Source organism: Lemur catta, chromosome 2, assembly GCF_020740605.2.
Source record: "Lemur catta isolate mLemCat1 chromosome 2, mLemCat1.pri, whole genome shotgun sequence".
Classification (NCBI taxonomy): domain Eukaryota; kingdom Metazoa; phylum Chordata; class Mammalia; order Primates; family Lemuridae; genus Lemur; species Lemur catta.
This window is the reverse complement of record NC_059129.1, coordinates 122,296,841-122,316,044: the sequence shown is the minus strand read 5'-3', so window position 1 is coordinate 122,316,044 and position 19,204 is coordinate 122,296,841. Positions and strand designations below refer to the sequence as shown.

Here is a 19,204-nt window from a genome sequence, read left to right as displayed (position 1 = left end):
TACAGGCATGCGCTACCATGCCTGGCTAATTTTTTCTATATATTTTTAGTTGTCCAGTTAATTTCTTTCTATTTTTTTTTTAGTAGAGATGGGGTATCGCTCTTGCTCAGGCTGGTCTCAAACTCCTGACCTCAAGCCATCTGCCCGCCACAGCCTCCCAGAGTGCTAGGATTACAGGCGTGAGCCACCGCGCCCAGCCTATAGTTTAAGTTTTGACATAGGTATATACCCATGAACCATCATCACAATGAAGGTAATTAACATTTCCATCTCCCCAAAAGATTTCTGATGCTCTTTTGTAATTTTTCCCTGCTAATTCTTCCCTTCCCTAACCCCTGATAATCATTGATCTGCTTCATCTTACTTTCTAGAGTTTTAAATACCACAATTTCTTTATCCACTTACCTATTGATGGGCCTTTGGATTGTTTCCAGTTTGGGGCTACTACAAATAAAGCTAATATCAACATTTGTGTACAAGTCTTTGGACATGTGCTTTCATTTTTCTTGGATAACACCTAGGAGTGGAATGGTTGGATCATATAGTTGGTTTATGCTTTTTTTAAGAAGCTGCCTGGCTGAGCGCAGTGGCTCACACCTGTAATCCTAGCACTCTGGGAGGCCGAGGCAGGAGTATTGTTTGAGCTCAGAAGTTCAAGACCAGCCTGAGCAAGAGTGAGACCCCGCTCTACTAAAAATATAAAAAATTAGCTGGGCATCGTGGTGTGCGCCTATAGTCCCAGCTACTCAGGAGGCTGAGGCAGGAGGATTGCTTGAGCCCAGGAGTTTGGAGGTTGCTGTGAGCTAGGCTGATGCCATAGCACTCTACTCAGGGCAACGGAGTGAGACTACCTCAAAAAAAAAAAAAAAAGAAGAAGCTGCCAAAATGTTTTCCATATGATCATACCATTTTACAGTCTTACTGGCATGTATATGAGTTCCACTTACTCACCAATACTTGATACATGGTCAGTCTTTGTCATTTTAGCCATTCTAACACATGTAAGATATATCTCATTGTGGTTGAATTTGCATATCCCCAACAACTAATGATGTTGAACAACGTTTTATGTGCTCATCTTCCATGTATATAGCTTCTTAGGTGAAGAATCTGTTCAAATCTTTTACCCATTTTTATTAGGTTATTTTATTAAGTTTTGAGAATTCTTTTTATATTCTAAATATGTTCTTTATCAGACACGTGATTTGCAGATATTTCTCTCAATCTCTACTTTGCCTTTTCATTCTCTTAACAGTAGCTTTTAAAAAGCAAACTATTTTTTATTTTGTCAAAGTATAAGTTTTCAATTTTTTTAATGAATCACACTTCAGTGTAGTATCTAAGAAACTTTTGCCAACCCAAAGTCACAAAAGTTCTCTCCTCTGTTTTCTTTTAGAAGTTTTATAATTTTAGGTTTTATATTTTTTGCATTTGGGTATCTGATTGTTCTAGCATCATTTGTTGAAAAGTAATCCTGTCTCAACTAAGTGGCCTTTGCACCTTTCTTGAAAATTAGTTGTCTGTATATAGTGGGTCTATTTCTGGACTATCTATTATTGATCTATTTCTCTGTCTTTACACCACTACCACACTGTCTTGATTACTGTGTAGTTTTATAATATGTTTGAAATCAGATAGTATTAATCCTCCAACTTTGTCCTTTTTGAAGTTGGTTTGGCTATTTAATAATTAAGGTCCTTTCTATTTCCACATGAATTTTATAATCAGCTTATCAATTTCTGTAGCAAAGCCTGCTAGAATTCCAGCTAATATTGCATTGAATCCATAGATCAGTTTGGGAAGAATTTACATGTTAACAATATCTAATCATCTGACCATCAACTTGATATTTTTCCATTTATCTACGTCATCTTTCATTTCTCTTGGTAATGTTTCTTAATTTTCAGTATATAGGTCTTGGACATAAAGTATATTGGTCTTTGATTTATTCCTACATATTTCATATGTAAATAGTATTGTTTTTAAGTCTTAACAATTGTTTGTTGATAGTTTATAGAAATACTGCTGATTGTTGTATGTTGTTGTTGTATCATGCCACCCTACTAAACTCACTTGTTAGTTTTAATAGCTGTTTAGTAGATTCTACCCACTTTTCTACACAGTCATGCAAATAAAAAAGTTTTATTTCTTCCTTCACAATCTGGGTGCCTTTTACTTCTTTTTCTTGTCTTATTGGACTAGCTGAAATCTCCAATGCAATGTTCAATAGAAATGATAAGAGTAGACATGCTTTTCTTGTTCCTGATCATGTGGAAAATGAATAGGAGAGCATTCAGTCCTTTAGCATTAAGTAGGATGTTATTGTAAGTTTTTTTTATAAATGCCCTTTATTAAATAGTTTCCTTCATTTCCTAGTTTGCTGAGAGTTTTTATCAGCGATGGACATTAGATTTTTGTCAAATGCTTTTTCTGTACATATTAAGTAACATATGATTTTTCCTTTTTGATTTGTTAATATAGTGACTTACATTGATTTTCAAATGTTGAACCAACTTTGCATGCCTGGGATGAACCCTACTTAGTAGTGATGTGTTTTCCTTTTTATAAATTATTGTATTTGATTTGCTAAAATTTTATTTAAAATTTTTTGCATTTTGTTCATGAGGAATATGGTTACTTCGTTTTCCTGTAACATTTTAGTCTGTTTTTGGTAATGGGTAATGCTGGCCTCATGAAACAAGTTGGAAAGAATTCCCACCTCTTCAGTTTTCTGAAAGAATTTGTACAGATTTAGTATTACTTCTTCCTTTTGTAATTTCTATTTCTGTATTAATATTCTCTATTTAGTGAGACATCGTTCTCTTACTTTCCTTTAGTTCTTTAGGCATGGTTTACTTTAGTTCTTTGAATGTATTTTTAATTGTGGGTTTCAAGTCTTTGTCTAGTAAGTCCAATGTCTGGGCCTCCTCAGGGACAGTTTCTGTTCATTGCTAGTGGGAATAAGCACTGTTCCTGGCCTTAGATATATGCACTCATCAGCTCTCTGCTGAATACTTGAGGGGAACGCTTGGCAGATCTTGAAGTTCTCTCATTAGGAACCGCTCTCTCCTCTCTGTCACTATTTGTGAACTCTAGCCACCTTGGTCTCCCCAGACTTTCAGCTCTCACAAAGGGGTCTGGCAGGCTCCACCTGGGTTTTTACCTTTCTGCACCTTGGCCCAGAAGTTCTTGAGGTGATAAGCTGGGGGGTCATAGTGCTCATCTTGTTTATTGCCAGTCTCCTTAGGAATCATTGTCCTTCACTGCCTGTGATTCAATATCTTGAAAATTGTTCTTGCATATATTTTGTTCAGTTTTTTTGGTTGTTTTAAACAAGTAGTAAAGTTGGTCCCTTGGCTGCAAGCAAAAGCTCAGATGTTCTATGTATTTTCCAGGTAGCTTTTTGAAAGACAGTAGTATGTAGACTGAGAGATAAAAGGGGAAAGAGGATCACTACAGTCTTACCTTCCTATAGTAGTCAGGGAAAGCCAAAGATATAAGACAACATTTAAGTCTTGAAGACCACGTGGAGACAGGGTGAACAAGAGGAGAAGGACTTGGAGATCAGAGATAGCAGGAACTAAGACACAAAGGTATGGAAGTACATGGGACACCCTGAGACCAACAGAATCCATGATTGGAACAGAGGTCAGAAGTCAGAGCTTGTGAGCCAGATGCAGCTTGGGTTGGGTCGTGTGTGTGTGTGTGTGTGTGTGTGTGTGTGTGTGTGTGTGTGTGTAATTTTATCAGGTGCCCAAACGTTTTTTAAAAATCACGTAAAAGAAATGCAGATTTCTGACTTCTCTTGAAAATAATTCAGAGTTCCGAACCACATTCCACATTGTCTCATGGCATCCATCACCTGGAGCTGAGATGGTAGACTGCCCCTTTACATGGGTCATCCCCTCTCCAGTTTGCCACAGTCCATTGTCTCTGCTGTATTATCCTTGGCTTGCTTCTTTCCTCATCTTATCACCCCAGCCTCCACAGACATGTGAGTTTTTACTTCAAAGTTAAAATATATTAATAGATTCCTTGGAGACAAGGCCAAAAGGAATCTATCTATACTTCAGATAGATTAAGATTATGAATTATTAGTTCTAAATTTATTAATACTTATTTATTAATACTTAATTTATTTGTCCTTTCTTCTTTAAATTTCTGACCTTTTCATTCTCAGTCATCTGACTCCATTTCACTTATGTGCCTCTGTGTTAGTCTGTTTAGGCTGCCGTAAGAGAAAACCACAGACTTCATGGCTTAAACTACAGAAATTTATTTTCTCAGTTCTGAGGACTGGAAGTCCAAGATCAAGGTGCCAGCAGGATTGGTTTGGGGTGAGGCCTCTCTTCCTAGCTTGCAGATGGCTTCCTTCTCACCACATCCTCACATGGCCTCCTCTCTGTATGTGCGCGTGTGTGATGTGTGTGAGAGAGAGCAAGCACACATACACATGTGCTTGTACACTGGTGCCATATTCCTCTGCTTCTGTGGACACCAGTCTTACTGGATTAGGACCCCACTCTTATGACCTCACTCAATCTTACTTAGCTCCCTAAAGGCCCTCATCTCCAAATATAGTCACATTAGGAGTTGGGGCTTCAACATGTGGATTTGGGGGGAATACAGTTTGGTCCATAAGAATCACTGTTCAAGCCTACTTATTATCTGATTTTGAAATTCTTGCATCTTTTTCAAGTTCTATTTTGGTGTTTCCCACTATTTCTGAACATCCTAGAGAGAGGATGCTGTCTTCCATTCTTCCATTTTCCCACTTTTTCATTGTTTTTGTGGGTTTTTTTCCTCCTAACATAAATTGCACTACTAACGCCCATCCACAAAACATTTGTTTTGTATTTTACTGTTACCATTGAGTTGTTTGGAAAGTTACAATGCCCATTTCACTGGTCAGGATGTCACATTTTTCTTATGCATAAACTTCCTTCACCCCTTTCCTTGTTGTTAATGAATGTCCTGTACTCTGTATGTGTACATGTGTGTTTCCATCTAAGATGATATAACTTTCTGGTTTTTCCCAGGCATCTAATAGTTTTTCTAAGACAGATGAAATATGTTTTTTTCTTGTCTCTTTATCATGGTTAAGAAGGAGCCCAACCAGCTAAAGGTTATCTCTATATTAAGCAAATCCGTGTCTCTCACCCCCACATATAATCACTCATATAGTTGTGCCAAATGTTTTTCTCTCACACCCTCCCATTTGTCCTCCTTCCTATTCCCACTGCCACTTCCCTAGATCAAAGCCTCATCTGAGCTGTTACAGCTGGCTTCTCACTGGCTCCTTGTTTCTGGTCTTTCTCACCTATAGTTCTGAAATGGGCAAAGAACAGAGCCGTGAGGACCGAGGACACATAATGGACATGCACGTGAAGAAGCGTGAGCAAACAGGCCGAAAAGTCACCCTAACAGAGGTAAGAGGAACACCAGGAGAAAGTTGTATCATATCGGCAACAGGAAAAGATTTAGAAAGATGTGGTCAACAATGACAGATGCTAGAGAGAAGGAAAGGAAAATAAGGACTGGCAAGTTCCCTTTGGGATTTGTCACCAAAATGCCGTTTGTGACCTAGGAGATGATAGTTCTGATGGAGAGGCTTGGTAGCATAAATCAGATTGTCTCCAGCCCTGAAGGAAAAGACTTGTCAGAATAGTCTTATTCTCCAAAAATGCTACACTTGAAAGGAGAGAAAAGGCTGGGCAGTAACTAGTGGAAAACACGGGATATAGGGGTGATCTTTATAAGGAGGAGAATGACAAGAACATTTACAAACTGAAAGAGCCACTTGGGAAGTGAGCCACTGGAGGTGTGGGAGCAGCGGGGTGATCCCTGAGAAAGGCCAGTGGGAAATGTGTTTGAATGATGGTGTTTTCTGATAGGGAATAGGGCATAAGAAAGGCAGGAAAAAAGCCTGTTAGGCGGCCTTGTTTTCTCTCTTAGGTAGAAGTGAAGGTTGTCTGCTCAAAGTGAAATGTTACAGCCCTATTCACGTCCACATTTATGAATTTGTCACTTTCTAGGAACTAGATTCAAAATTTTCATGAGTATTTTTTCGATTTTAATTACAAAAAATAAAATCTAACTGTACAGAAAGTAGTTATATAATCATGAGTCAAGAAATGACTTTTCAACCTTGATACCAGAATCAGAAAACATTATGAAACAGATTGTTAGATTTAAATAATAGAAACTTTAAAATTATATATGTTAAAAAAAACTCTTTAAACTTTTTAAATGAACAAGTAACTTGAGATAGGGGAGAATTTCTCATAAAGGGATAATTCTCTTAACATATAAAAGTTTCTAAGAAATCAAGGAGAAGAAATACAACAGTAGAAAAATTTGCAAAGCGTGTACATCCGACATTCTTAAAGGAAATTATTAAAGGAATAAATATAAATGGCAATAAATATGAAAAATGTTTACCTTCCAGTGATCAAATTGATGGAAATTAAAACAATAAATGAGATAGTGTTTCTCCCCTCACAAAATGAAATGCTTCAAAATTTGTGATGCTTGGTGTTGATAAGCTTATAGGGAAATGGGTTCCCTCATATACTGCTGGTAATAGCATAGGATTGATCCATTCTTTGTGGGGGTAGTTTGATACTACTTTTATTTTTTAATTTTTCAAAATGTTTCATGTCTTTTGACCTGACAATTCTACTTGAAGGAATCTATTATAGAAAAATATTCACGTATACATGGAGAGATTCAGTTAAAAAGCTACTCCTTCAAGTAGTATTTTAAAAATAGAAGGAAGGCCGGGCGCGGTGGCTCACGCCTGTAATCCTAGCACTCTGGGAGGCCGAGGCGGGTGGATTGCTCGAGGTTAGGAGTTCGAGACCAGCCCTGAGCAAGACCCCGTCTCTACTAAAAATAGAAAGAAATTATCTGGCCAACTAAAAAATATATATAGAAAAAATTAACCGGGCATGGTGGCGCATGCCTGTATTCCCAGCTACTTGGGAGGCTGAGGCAGTAGGATCGCTTAAGCCCAGAAGTTTGAGGTTGCTGTGAGCTAGGCTGACGCCACGGCACTCACTCTAGCCCGGGCAACAAAGTGAGACTCTGTCTCAAAAAAAAAAAAATAGAAGGAAAATAAGTCAGTTTCTATGAATAAGGGTTGATTAAATTATGAAGCATTTATATAATGAGGTATTATATGTTCATTATTCATTATATATTATGTGAGTATTTTTATACACATGGAAAGATGTTTATGATAGAGTTTTAGGTAAAAAAGGTGATTATAAAATAGTTTATATATCGTATGCATAAAACAATATGCATTAAAAGATGTGAGTAGTTGTCTCGGTGATGAGATTATGGTGATTTTTTCTATTTTATTTTGTATATTTTCTAATTTTCCTGCTCAACGTGTATGTACTACTTGATCATTTTGTTCAAAATGAAAGTAATTTTAGAAATTTTCCAATACAGCATACTATTTCTACACTTAAAGAAAGCAAGGTCTCAGAGTCACAGAGTGACTCTAGTTCACAAAGTGCCTGAACTAGAGCTTGATCTTCTGGCTCCAAGTTCAGAGTTATTTCACTTACACATTGCTTTGTCCATTAACTCTGATCAGATGGTAAGTGCTTGCAGTGCTTGCAAGCAGAAACTATAACATGCTCACATTTTTTTCTCCCAAGCACTTAGCCTGGTGTCTGGCCACAGAGAATATTTATTGGATTGAATTTCTTGTGGGGCAGAGCCCAGTATTTTTATGAATCTTACTCTTCACACATAACATACATACAAACACTAACCTAGTTTCATATTTGTTTTCATAGTCTTGCTGCACAGATTTTCCGTTGTCTTTTCGTTGTGAGAGCCTTTAAAAGGCCCTTTTTGTTACACTCTTCCTCCATTAGCTTATGGGGATACTTTATGTGAAGAGACCTCAGAAAAGGAATGGATTTGGATGTATTCTTGTGTCTTTTGGCTAGATGACCACTCCTCCCTCTTTCAGCAAATTCCAGTATCCCTTTTAGCTTTCAGGCTCCTCTGCTGTCGGCATTCCCCATGCCAGCATGCCACTTGCTTTCCCCATCTACAGAAGTGAGCCGCCAGTTGTCAGTCCTGTGCGCTTCACCATCTCTTCCCCTCTTCCTTTTATTCTATCCTTTTTCTCCTTTCACTGGCTGTCTTTGTCGTTCTCTATCCAGTGTGTTTCTTCCTCTTCTTAGTCTGAATCATTTCCCTAAAAGATGTTATCTTTGCCGCCCACTTCAGCTTTTTCTTATTGAATTCCTCTTTGGGTTCCCCCTCCTGAGGGTCCTCCTGGCTTGTCTGTTTACTTCTCACCCTGCAGTCTCCACCTGATCGATTTCACTTGTCCCACATCTTCTGCACGTGCAGGATCCATCTCACTAATTTCCAGCTGTTCTCCTCCGGCCCTCCCCGCTTCCCTTTTCTGTTTTTCTTCTTTTTTGTCTTCCCACCACCATGACCTCCTCTCCTCACTTTGTTCTGCGTTGTTCTTCCCCTGAGATCCTTTGGTCCTCCTCTCTGCCCTTTGCAGAAGTTCGTAGGGTCTCTGTGCAGCCTGCACTCAGCATTCATTTGAACCGTTACTACTTTCTTGCCCATTTTCATCAGATCCTAATTGCAGCAAGTTTTACATACTTTTCCTCTATATGCACAGGTCAGAAATGGTAAGGTTTTTGCCCCTATGAATATTGTACCTTACCACACTGTATCTGTACCATTTTAGACTCAACTTCAGTTGCTTTCATGAGCTTCACCTGAACATGCTTTGGGGATTCTGTATATCATACAAGCTTACCTGGGGGTAACTTCATTTAACAAATTTAAAATCAGGAAACATGGACTGACAGATTTTTCCCCTCATGTGTAAATGTTTCTTATATGAAAAGATAGCATAACCACTTATTTAAAGTTGGGCCTGTTCCTTAAAGCTGTGGTCCCCAACCCCTTGGCCGCAGACCGGTACTGGTCCACGGCCTATTAGGGACCAGGCCACAGAGTTCCACCACCCTCCAACCCCTCCTCCCAGTCTGTGGCAAAATTATCTTCCATGAAACTTAGGAAGAGTTGGGGTGCTGCACAGCAGGAGATGAGCAGTAGGTGAGCGAGTGAAGCTTCGTCTGTATCTACAGCCACGCCTCATCACTTGCATCACTGCCTGAGCTCTGCTCCCCAGCCCCCAACACCAGTCCATGGAAAAATTGCCTTCCATGAAACCAGTCTCTGATGCCAAAAAGGTTGGGGACCTCTGCCTTAAAGCACAGGTATTCCCTAGCCCTCTGTGCCAGCCGTCACTTTTCTCAGGAGTGAGCATTGGAGTTGACCAGATTGCTGTCAGCTGAAGCTGCAGTTTATTTTCTCAGGGCAACCAAGTATTGAGCCCTTTCTGCTTAGAAGAAAGACAGTAAAATTTCTGTGTAAGTCCAGAACTCATCAGTGCTAAATGAATAACTGCATTAAAAAATTCCAGGTTCATCCCCACTAGTTTATTGCCCACTAGTTGTAGTACACCTACTACATGGTCTCTGAGGAAGCAACATCTTGTTTCATCTGCCTATTGATTCTTGGTTGTTATTAATGGTACAGTCTGTTTGAAATCAAAGCTGCATCTAGATACATAGTTTACTCATCACTATCACTGAAAAATATAATTAACCTAATTTTAAAAGTAGGCACAGCCATAGACTAAATGAAAGAATGTATTTAATAAAATGATCTATATTCTTTGCAATCATTAACCCTGAAACATCATCCATGATGGTTTTTTTTCCCATTGAATGAAGAACTTTATATACTCTAAGTGCCTATTCTTAATTTCTAAAAATTACTCATGGTTTGGAGTTCTTAGTGTCTATATTTGGGAAATATATTTATTATTTGCTTATATTAACTTGTCAATGCTGGAGCAGGCCTTAAACAATTGCTAATGATACAAAGAGATGTCAACAATATGTCTGAGGGCTAACCAGTAGCTAGGTAATTAGTATTTTGATCTTGATCGTGTGTGTGTGTGTGTGTGTGTGTTTTCACATTTTTCACAGTTCCTTTTTATTACCTCTCCTGTTGCCTGAGCACATAAGATTTGGTTGTGGCCAGAAGACATTGTTCATGTTTTTTTAGAATACTTTGTGTATTTTTCTCCCTAGTAAAGAGTCGAAAAAGAAGGAAGAGATACCCAAATGCACAGAGATGAAATGACAAATTAAACCAAATGGAATTTCTCTTCAGAGTTCAGAATTTTCAGATACTAAGGAAGGAGGGATCCAATACTTGTTCTTAGGAAAGACTCTAGAAAAATCAGAAGCAAGGCAAGTTGTGGGTGGAAAAGTCAATGTGGCCTTTGAGCTTAGTTGTTATAAACCATTGTGATTGTTGTTGGTCAAAGTATTGGTATTTGTATTATTAGTAATTACATCAAAATTGCATTACCAGTGTTGGAAAACTAATAAAGAAAAAACATAATTGCTACTCAGCAAATGTGAATAAAAAGTGTTTGCATTGTTAGGGTGTCTATTAAGTAATTGTTTAATATTATTATATCTGTAATGTGGTTATATGTGTGATGTTATGCTCAGAATATGAAGTATCTGCTTTTGAAATTAACTTTATTTAAAAGATAAGCAGCTTTAGAATATTGTGTATTCAAAAGGTCCCAGTAACAAAGGCATTAAAAGAAAACAATTTGCTTTTTTGAATTAAAATTTTATGTTTCTTATGAATGAATCATATGTATAACTTGATACACCTAAACTAAAAGAGATTTTTGGCTGAACTAGCAACAGTGTTCCAAATTTCTTTACTTTTTAAAAAAGGCATTTTGTATTTAAGCATATAAATAATATGTAGACTTACATTATTTTATATTTATTTTAGTATTTGTTTTTAAATTATTACATTGCATTATTTATTTCTTTAGTTCCAGAGTAACAGTGTTGTCATGTGACTGTAAGTTTTGAAGTTTGATATTATAATAGGGAAATTCTTTTTTTGTTGTTTTTTTTCTTTGACTTTTCTCCTTTCTTAAGTATGTGATAGGTCTGTCAATAAAATGTTTAACCCCAAGGCAGTCAAAACTAATATAAAATTAGAAAAACTTACCTTCCAAATTAGACAATTGATTCCTTAAAAATAAGAAGTGAGAAAAACTGTGTTGGGCATTGAGGTGTAAATTTTGCCCAGATGTGTACCCGATGTGAAATATCTTCTGGTAAAAACATATATGGCTCTTATCCCTGCACATGTTGTAGAGGCATAAAAATTGGTAAACATGTCCCCGCTGTGTGGAACTTTTTATAAAAGGCATTTTCAAAAGTGTTGAGTGTCACTGATGACTGCTGAAGCCTGCAGCCATTGGTGCAGAAGTCTGTTCTGATCGTGTCGAGCTTTCATTGTTCTGGATGCACAAGTCTGTGCTTCAGGTACCGCTGGGCCTGGTCAGTTTGAGTCACCCTTGTACAAGCTTGTTCTTTCTGTCTTGTGAATGCACTTGATTATTTAAAAATAAAAATATATGTCTCTCTGCAGTGTCAGTTCATAATTTTGAGATGTGTGTTGATTCTGATTTTTATTTTAATCACAAAGAATTTCTATAGATTGTAGAAATACTTTACATCAAGACAAATGAAAAATGTATCAGGGGGTGCCAAGCATTTGCTAAGATCTTGATATTCATATGAAAAATAAAGGGTTATTTTTATTTTGCAACTACTGAAGACAAAAGTTACAGTTGAGGCAAACACTAGGAAAAGTTGGTTCTACTCAAAGCCCAGTGTTTTTCTCCTTTGTCCTGTTGACAAAGTTAAGACTAGGGTTTTGTTGACAAGTAGATTATTAAAATGTCTTTAACACACACTGTAAGATGGGGTAGGGAAGATCATAACGGTGCCTTCCAAGTAATAGATCCAGATTATAATCAAGTGAAAAATCAGACATCAGAATCCATTTGATGATTTATGGCACTGTATATTTTCTTAGTAACAAATTGAGTTTGTTTTTTATCTGTATTCTGAAATTGTTGAATTTTACCCCATGTCGTCTCTTCTTCAAACAAGTAACAATTTGACACTTCTTCTGTATCTAAATAATATTTTAAACCATTCTTAGAAATGTATTTTCCAATTACTGATTCAGCTCTATCTTGAAGATTTAAGGTTTCTTCAATATTGAAACTGTACCATGAATAGGATTTTCAAAGCTAGAATAAAAATCAAATTTTTAAAAGCTTTAAAACATAAAATTTTTTTACACAATGCAAATTTGTTTAAGATGCTCATTTTAAGTAAAATTAATGCTTTTAAATGGCTAACACTTGGTACTATTGAAATCTTATGCAGAGTTTCTGTCACATAAAAGCAAATACTTGAACTTAATTTTATTTTTAATTTATAGAAAAGTTTGATTAAACAAAGACATTTTTTCTTTAGGAAGTTCAGACTACCTGGGAAATAACTTACCAGTTTATAATAACTTTATGTGACATGTCACTTTAGTCATATGTTTAACTTACAAATATTTTTCAGAGAGTTAGAAAGTTCTAGAAACTATAACAAAAATTTATGACTTTGTATTTTTATATGTGTTTAAATGATTTCCATCCGAGTAAGTTACTGGAACATTTTTAAACAATCCACATGTTTTAAGCTGTACATTTGTTGACTTCTACGTAATGGAACTCAACTACAGAAAATATTCCCCAAATCTTCACTTTATTATGTACATGACCTCATTTACTCTTCACATCCATCAAATCCATGGAGGTATGTAAAATCTTCCTAACTCTGTAAGTGAAGAAACCAAGGCTCTGGAGGTTAAGTAACTTGTCCAAGTGTGCATAGCCAGTAAATGTCAATGCTGGCTGTGAATGGAGATGAGTCAGGCTCCATTGGGCCATCTCTCAAGTACTGATCTCAGTTGCTGTGGAGACGAAGCCCGTAAATGCTTATAGTTGGAGACTACAGCAAACACAAGAGGAATGAAAGAAGCAGCTGGAATGTACCTATGACCCCACTGAGGGACTAGAAACATCCAATGTTTGTAATGAAATAATGACCTAAATAAAGTAAGTCTAGTGATTTTTTTAAACTGATCATTTATCCCATAATTATTTTAGTAAGTCTTTACTCCATACTATAATTATGTTTCCTTAAGAAATAGGTTCTATAGAATCAAACTAATTACATGTACAGTAACATTTTATTCAAGAAACCGAAAAGGCGCCATTCCAGTCATATAAGAGATAATAAAAACATCAAGAAGCACGTCAATCAAAAGGCTGTGTTGACTGGAGAACTCAATCTATGGATGGACCCAATTATCTGCAGGAGAATTGAATGTCAGCATCATTTAGGGTTAACAATGGACTAACTGGGCAAAAGCAGACAGCTACTCTCTGCAAAGACCCAGGAAGCAAACTTGGTAATGAGGCACTCATTCATCATATCTTTCTGCTCTAATTATTATGGTGAATAGGAAATACTCTAAGCTAAGGCGGGAACTGGATAACAAAACATTTGTTTTGTAAACACAAAGAATGCTATTTTTCTAATGATCCTCTTCAAATCTATATCAAGCATATGTTGCACACTCTATTTTCTAAAGTTGCTCGTCTAATACCTCAAATTCATACTGATTATAGATGGGTTATTTTTGTCTCAAAAAGTTGGGGAGGCTAGTTCTGCTAAGAATGAACCTACAATTGTAATTTCTCCATTCATGTTCCACTCTTGTCACTTAGATCAAAATGGCCCAACTATATACTTCAGTATCATTTCTAAAAGTACTAAACAATCTGATTTTTACTTGTGTTAGTTCATTTCTTCTTAAATAATCATTTGAGCCTTGTCAAGAATTATGGAAGAAAATTTAAGAATCCTTTGCTTATACAACATTTACATAAGGAAACTCATATATTGCCAATCAAAGGATGATTTCTTAAAATTGCTTGGGATGGAGATGTTTTGCTTAATAAAGATAAAGAAATAAAGAGGGAAATAAAGAGAGTCTGAAAGGAGGAAAAAGCAAAAAGTTCAGGGAAATAACTTGTTGCCAGAGTGAAAATGAGCAATGGAAGCTTGTGAAAAGCAGTCACAAGACTAAAGGAAGAAAGTTCCCTGGAGACAAGTTTGGTAGCTTCAGTTTGGTTTTTCAGTGTTTTTAGCTGAAGATCAGTAGTTAATTTTTTCCTATTTTAATTGGTTCACAGGCCATTCTGTATAAATGCCCCACATAATTTTTTCTGAGCTACGATTCTTCAGTTTGAAGTAAATGAAAGATGGTTAAGCACAGTAATGTTTTTTAACCATCTGCCTATTACACAGAAGTTAATGTTCAGAAGTCTGCCAGTGCTACTTTTAGCAACTAAACATTTCCACGGTGGTAAAGAAATATCACTAAAATCTATGCACTTTAAGGACATCAAATTCTTATACTTATCATGTGTGCAGGCAGAGTACATAATAAACTAGTCTATAGCAGCTGTAAATTTCTGAGGATTTATCTAACCACAAATACATTGAAATGGGGAAATGGGTCTATATTAAACTATGCAAGATGCTGCTGGAGCTTTGCCATTTCTGCAACATCCTGTAATTAATTTATCATGACAGGTCTGGCAAACTGAAACATCCAATATACTTGCAACAGACTGTTATACTATAGTTGAAGATCCTGCAGTCACATGAAGTGAAGGTAGATTTTTCTTTCAAACATGAATATAGGGCCATTATATTTAGAATGCCCTATAGCCTAGAACAGACTTGTTACTTTTGAATTTCAAAATATGAATATCTAGAATGTGGAAAAGATATTGGGCTGAGATAACACATTTAGAATATTCTCTGCCATGTGTGGTCTTTATCACAGAGGACAGCCCTGTGTAGAGGAATGATACAGGCTGCTCCACCCTTCCCCGAATGTGTGCCTGGTGCTGGAGGTGATGGCATTCTCTCCTGGACAATTTGAAGATCAGCTCTCTTGGGTGGTCTCTTGAACACATCCCCTTCCTGTAAGCAAGGCTCCCAAGAGCTCCTCCTCTATCTGTGTGCCCTCCTCTTCTGGAAGCTGCAGTTCTGCCATTTTGCAAGCTTAAAGTACAAATAAAAGCAAATTATCCCTGCTCCCACCCCATTCTATCCAGAGGGAAAAAAAATAGACCCTATCTAACAATTTATTTTTCACATCATATCAGTGTGGAAAAATGATCCTCTCTTTGCATGGTGTGTGTCATTTGATACAGGTGATATAGTGGCTGATGCTAAGGATGGATCTCTAGTAAATGAGGCTCCTTGCTAGGCAAGTGGAGATACCACCCCTAAAAAGTGAACCTACATTGTATGGACGTCCACAGCCTTGCCCATTTCCTAGGGAAAGTCAGAGCTCCTTACTCTCCAAACAAGAGGACCCACAGGGGGCTAGCAAGCTGGAATCTGGAAGTTTCAGTGAGAGGGGAAAGTTGTCAGGGGCAGGGTCCCAGATGGTGCAGAATAAGATGAGTCATGCTCGGTAGGAAAGAGGTGAGAAGCTGGGCAAGGGGCCACAAGCAGTCACCCCACTCACCAAAGGTGAACTGTAAACACTTGACTAGTTACATGTTCTTTGTATTTTCTCTTTATCCTTACCATTCAAAATGGATCCTATCTCAGAGGAACTGAGAAGTTTGTTGCTTGGGCCTAAGTTTTAAAAGAAAAGCAACCAGCAGAACCCCAAACAGAATAACCCAAGGGGAAAGTGAAGGAGAGCCAGTGGTGGAAAAGCTTCAGAGCTCTTCTGGGTCAGACTTTGGAAGCACGACAGCACATTTCATAAAAAGCAAATCTGAGCCCGTCACAGCCTGCTTAAAACTCGTCCCCTTCCTTATCACTAAATCCAATGAGCTTTCCTGTTTGCTTCGAATGATTCCTGTAAATCTACTCCTGGGCTTTCTGATATCAGCAAACAAAATGCGCTCGCCTTGGAAGTGACGGCATAGTAAGAAACTCACTTGATACCTGCAAGAAGGTCCAAGCAGCTCAGCATGGAGGACAAAGACCTCCAGGACCTGCCCTGGCTGCTTCTCCAGTTTTGCTGGCTCCCTGTGGAAGTCCTCTGCTCACCTGGCAGCTCACCTGACAGTCCTTCCCTCCAAGGACCATTGCCACTCAAGGCCTTGAGTTGTTCTCACTATTTGAAAACACCTTTTTCCTGATGCCTTTGCTGAATATTGCCATTTGGGTTTCATCTCAAACGTCACGTGCGCCAAGATTCCTTTCCTAAGTATCTCATCCCTGTGTTCTCATCTGTCCTCTACCTAATGTTTATGAAGTCATTAACACATAACATTGAAACTGACATTCCTATGAGACTGTGAGCTCCAGAAATTAGGAATGATGCACACACCTTTGTATGACTGGCACTGACTACTGATTCAGCACATAGTAGGGGGTCAAAAATTCTACCCTGAGCTGGATGTGGATGCCAATAGAAAGATTAAAATGTGATCAATCCACTAATATTCTCCATCTATTAATCAACATATATTATTTAACATTTCTTGTGTGCCTGAGACAATTCTTACAAATCTATGCTTGTGCTCAATATCACAGGATTCTCAAGTGAAATGAAATCAATTTTAAAAATTCTAAATGCCCAGCAAGAATAAGAGGATTTATGGAAGGAATCTAAGAAAATTTCATTAGTCATTCTAGCATGCCTTCCCTTGGTCACAGCTGGTCTTGTTTCTTTTTTCGTTCTCTCTTCCCTTTCTTAGATTCTCTGGCTTTCTTCTTTTTTTCTGGCTCCCTTCTTTCTTCTCTGCCTGACATCAGCCAGAGGCATTCACTGAACTCAACAGTAAACCATCAACACCGTTGTCGATCAGCATATCAGCCTGGTCCTGAAGCTCAGGAACCCAAGACGGAGGCCCCGCTAGGCAGTGAACCTGGAGACCTCTGCTTAAGTCTCCAGCTCATTCTGACCTACTTTGTATTTACATAAAAACACAACCTTAAAATGTGGATGTAATCTTCCTTTTATGCCTTTAACTTTTTTTGTTAAGGCAAATTAGCCAGAAGATTAAATCTGCTTTGCATGATATTTTGCATTCCCAATTCATCTGAGGGTAAACAGCCTTCAAAAGACTTGTAAAATTTGTATGTCTGAACCTTGTTGCCTGTGAATCTGCTCTCTCGACCACTTTTTTCTTTGCAATTGTAGTAGTTTTCTGAGAGGAGGGATTCCTAGGTGCATAAACAAAAGGCTGAGCACCTCGTCGTAAGGACTCACAGGTTCATGGTAGGTATTTTTATGCCATCAAATGCATCGAGTCCTTTTCATCACCCATATTTTTATCATCTAAAAACAAATCTAAAAGCTTCAAACAACTCTTTGTTCAACAAGCAAACTCAATGCCCAGCCCAGCAGTGCTTACATTAAAAGTTTCAAGAGCCCCCTGCAGCCCCCGAGGCAGCAGTGTACACGGTCCGCTCAGACTGGCTGGCTGGAGGGCAGAAGGAGCCCGGTACCTCTTGGCACAGGTACAACGCAGCCAGATCTGCTGCGGGTCAGGACACTCTGCGCTCAGATTTCCGTGGGACTGTCTAGAGACGCTGTGTAACACCCGTACTCTTACTTTTGATGTGCTTTCAACTTTAGAGCGTACACTCTTCCTTTGCACTAGCGTACCTGCTTCTGAACGTGTCAGTCTGGTGGGCTATTTGGGAGTGGAGGCCACTGTGGGTAACCTTGCTGTGGCACCCGCTCTGTTTACACAGCCAGGGAAATGGGATTTGGGCATTTATTCTATTAAGTAAATCACTCTTCGGCAGATTCGGTCCACTCAAAAATGTATTTAAACACTTTAGTAAGCTGTTAGCTATTAAGTTTACAAAATATTAATAATTGCCGTTATTCCAATTCACTTTGTCCTATGTGCAGAGTCATAATTTAGCAGGGAAAGGAAAAATATTTATTATTTTAATTATTCATAATTACAGACTAATTTTAATAATAGCCAGCATTTGCTGAGCACAGACTAGATACGCTAGGTCCCTTGGCAGGGGCCTTACATGCACTAACTCATTTAATGTTCAAAATAAGCTTACAAGGTAGATATTATTACTCCCATTTAAAAACAAAGCGAAAATCCTGCAACTCAGAAACGTTATGCAATGTATGTGAGATCACACAGCTTTTAAGTTGGGGGTGTCAGGATCAGTTTTGTAGTTTGTCTAACTCCAAAATTCTCCTCTTAGTTGTCAGGTTATTGCCCTTGAGTTTGCCAAACTACATACTGTATTTTTTTTTAAAACAGCCAGGTGCAGTGACATGACATGCACCTGTAGTCCCAGCTACTCGGGAAACTGAAGAGGGAGGATTGCTTGAGCCCAGGAGTTCGAGACCAGCCCGGACAACATAGCAAGACCTCATCTCTAAAGTAAATACATTAATGAATTTAAAAGGAAAAAAATATAGGATAGAAATGTCAAAAGACAAAATTACAATAAATTTTAAAAATAAAATGAACTGGCTTGTTTTTAAAACGTTTGTTCCACTCAAATTTGACAAAAAGTGACTTTCTATTATTAAAAAGCAAATAAGAAAGCTAAACATTTTTTTCAAATTTCTAATACCTTTGGCAGAACAAAAATAGGTTTATCAAAATGAATCTCGAAGTTGCGTATTGCTCTGGAAATATTCATATCAACCTTTAATGTTTAAGTAAAATGTTCTATTTCCAAATTTTATATAACACAGAGAAGTTATTCTAGCCCAAAGAGGATGAGCTAATAAAAGACCATGCCCAACACATTTTACACCCTTGTGGGAATTATGTGTATTGGGGTTGCTTTTGGGGTGAAAGAAGAGGTTTTGTGTAAGATCTTCCTTCTTGGCATGTTCCCATACTGTCCTAAGGAGACATCGGTGGCCCTGTGTGTTCCCACGGCCCTTGGTGCCTCCATAATAAACAATCTTATTGTAAGTGTTAATTTGCTGTCAGACTACAGTGTGCTGACATCTTTTCCTCATTTATTCACAGTTTGTCTTGGGGCAAGCACACAGTAGGCACAGTCAATAAATGCTAAGCAAAGGCACATCCAGGCCCTGAGGTTTCTTTTCTGCTATCAATAAACTATCTGAGCATGAATTGTATGGAGAGATATCAACATCTGGAAAATACACAAGATCACATGAGTACAAATTTCTCCTTGTGTATTTTTCTGTC

General features: G+C 37.8%; 1 protein-coding gene across 6 annotated transcripts in view; it reads left to right on the top strand.

Annotated features, from left to right (window-relative positions):
* The window catches only part of AHI1 (Abelson helper integration site 1), a 183,668-nt gene extending 165,337 nt beyond the window's left edge, over positions 1-18,331 (top strand). For 5 of the 6 annotated variants that reach the window (XM_045544418.1, XM_045544414.1, XM_045544417.1 and 2 more), the window contains 2 exons: positions 5,327-5,429; positions 18,293-18,331. In XM_045544418.1, coding sequence (XP_045400374.1) covers positions 5,327-5,429; positions 18,293-18,310 — 121 coding nt within the window. In that variant the 3' untranslated portion in view covers positions 18,311-18,331. Of the gene's footprint in view, positions 1-5,326; positions 5,430-10,154; positions 11,532-18,292 lie in introns of those variants that run through there. The other variant, XM_045544416.1, reaches the window with a different exon arrangement.
* Positions 18,332-19,204: the final 873 nt, after the last annotated feature.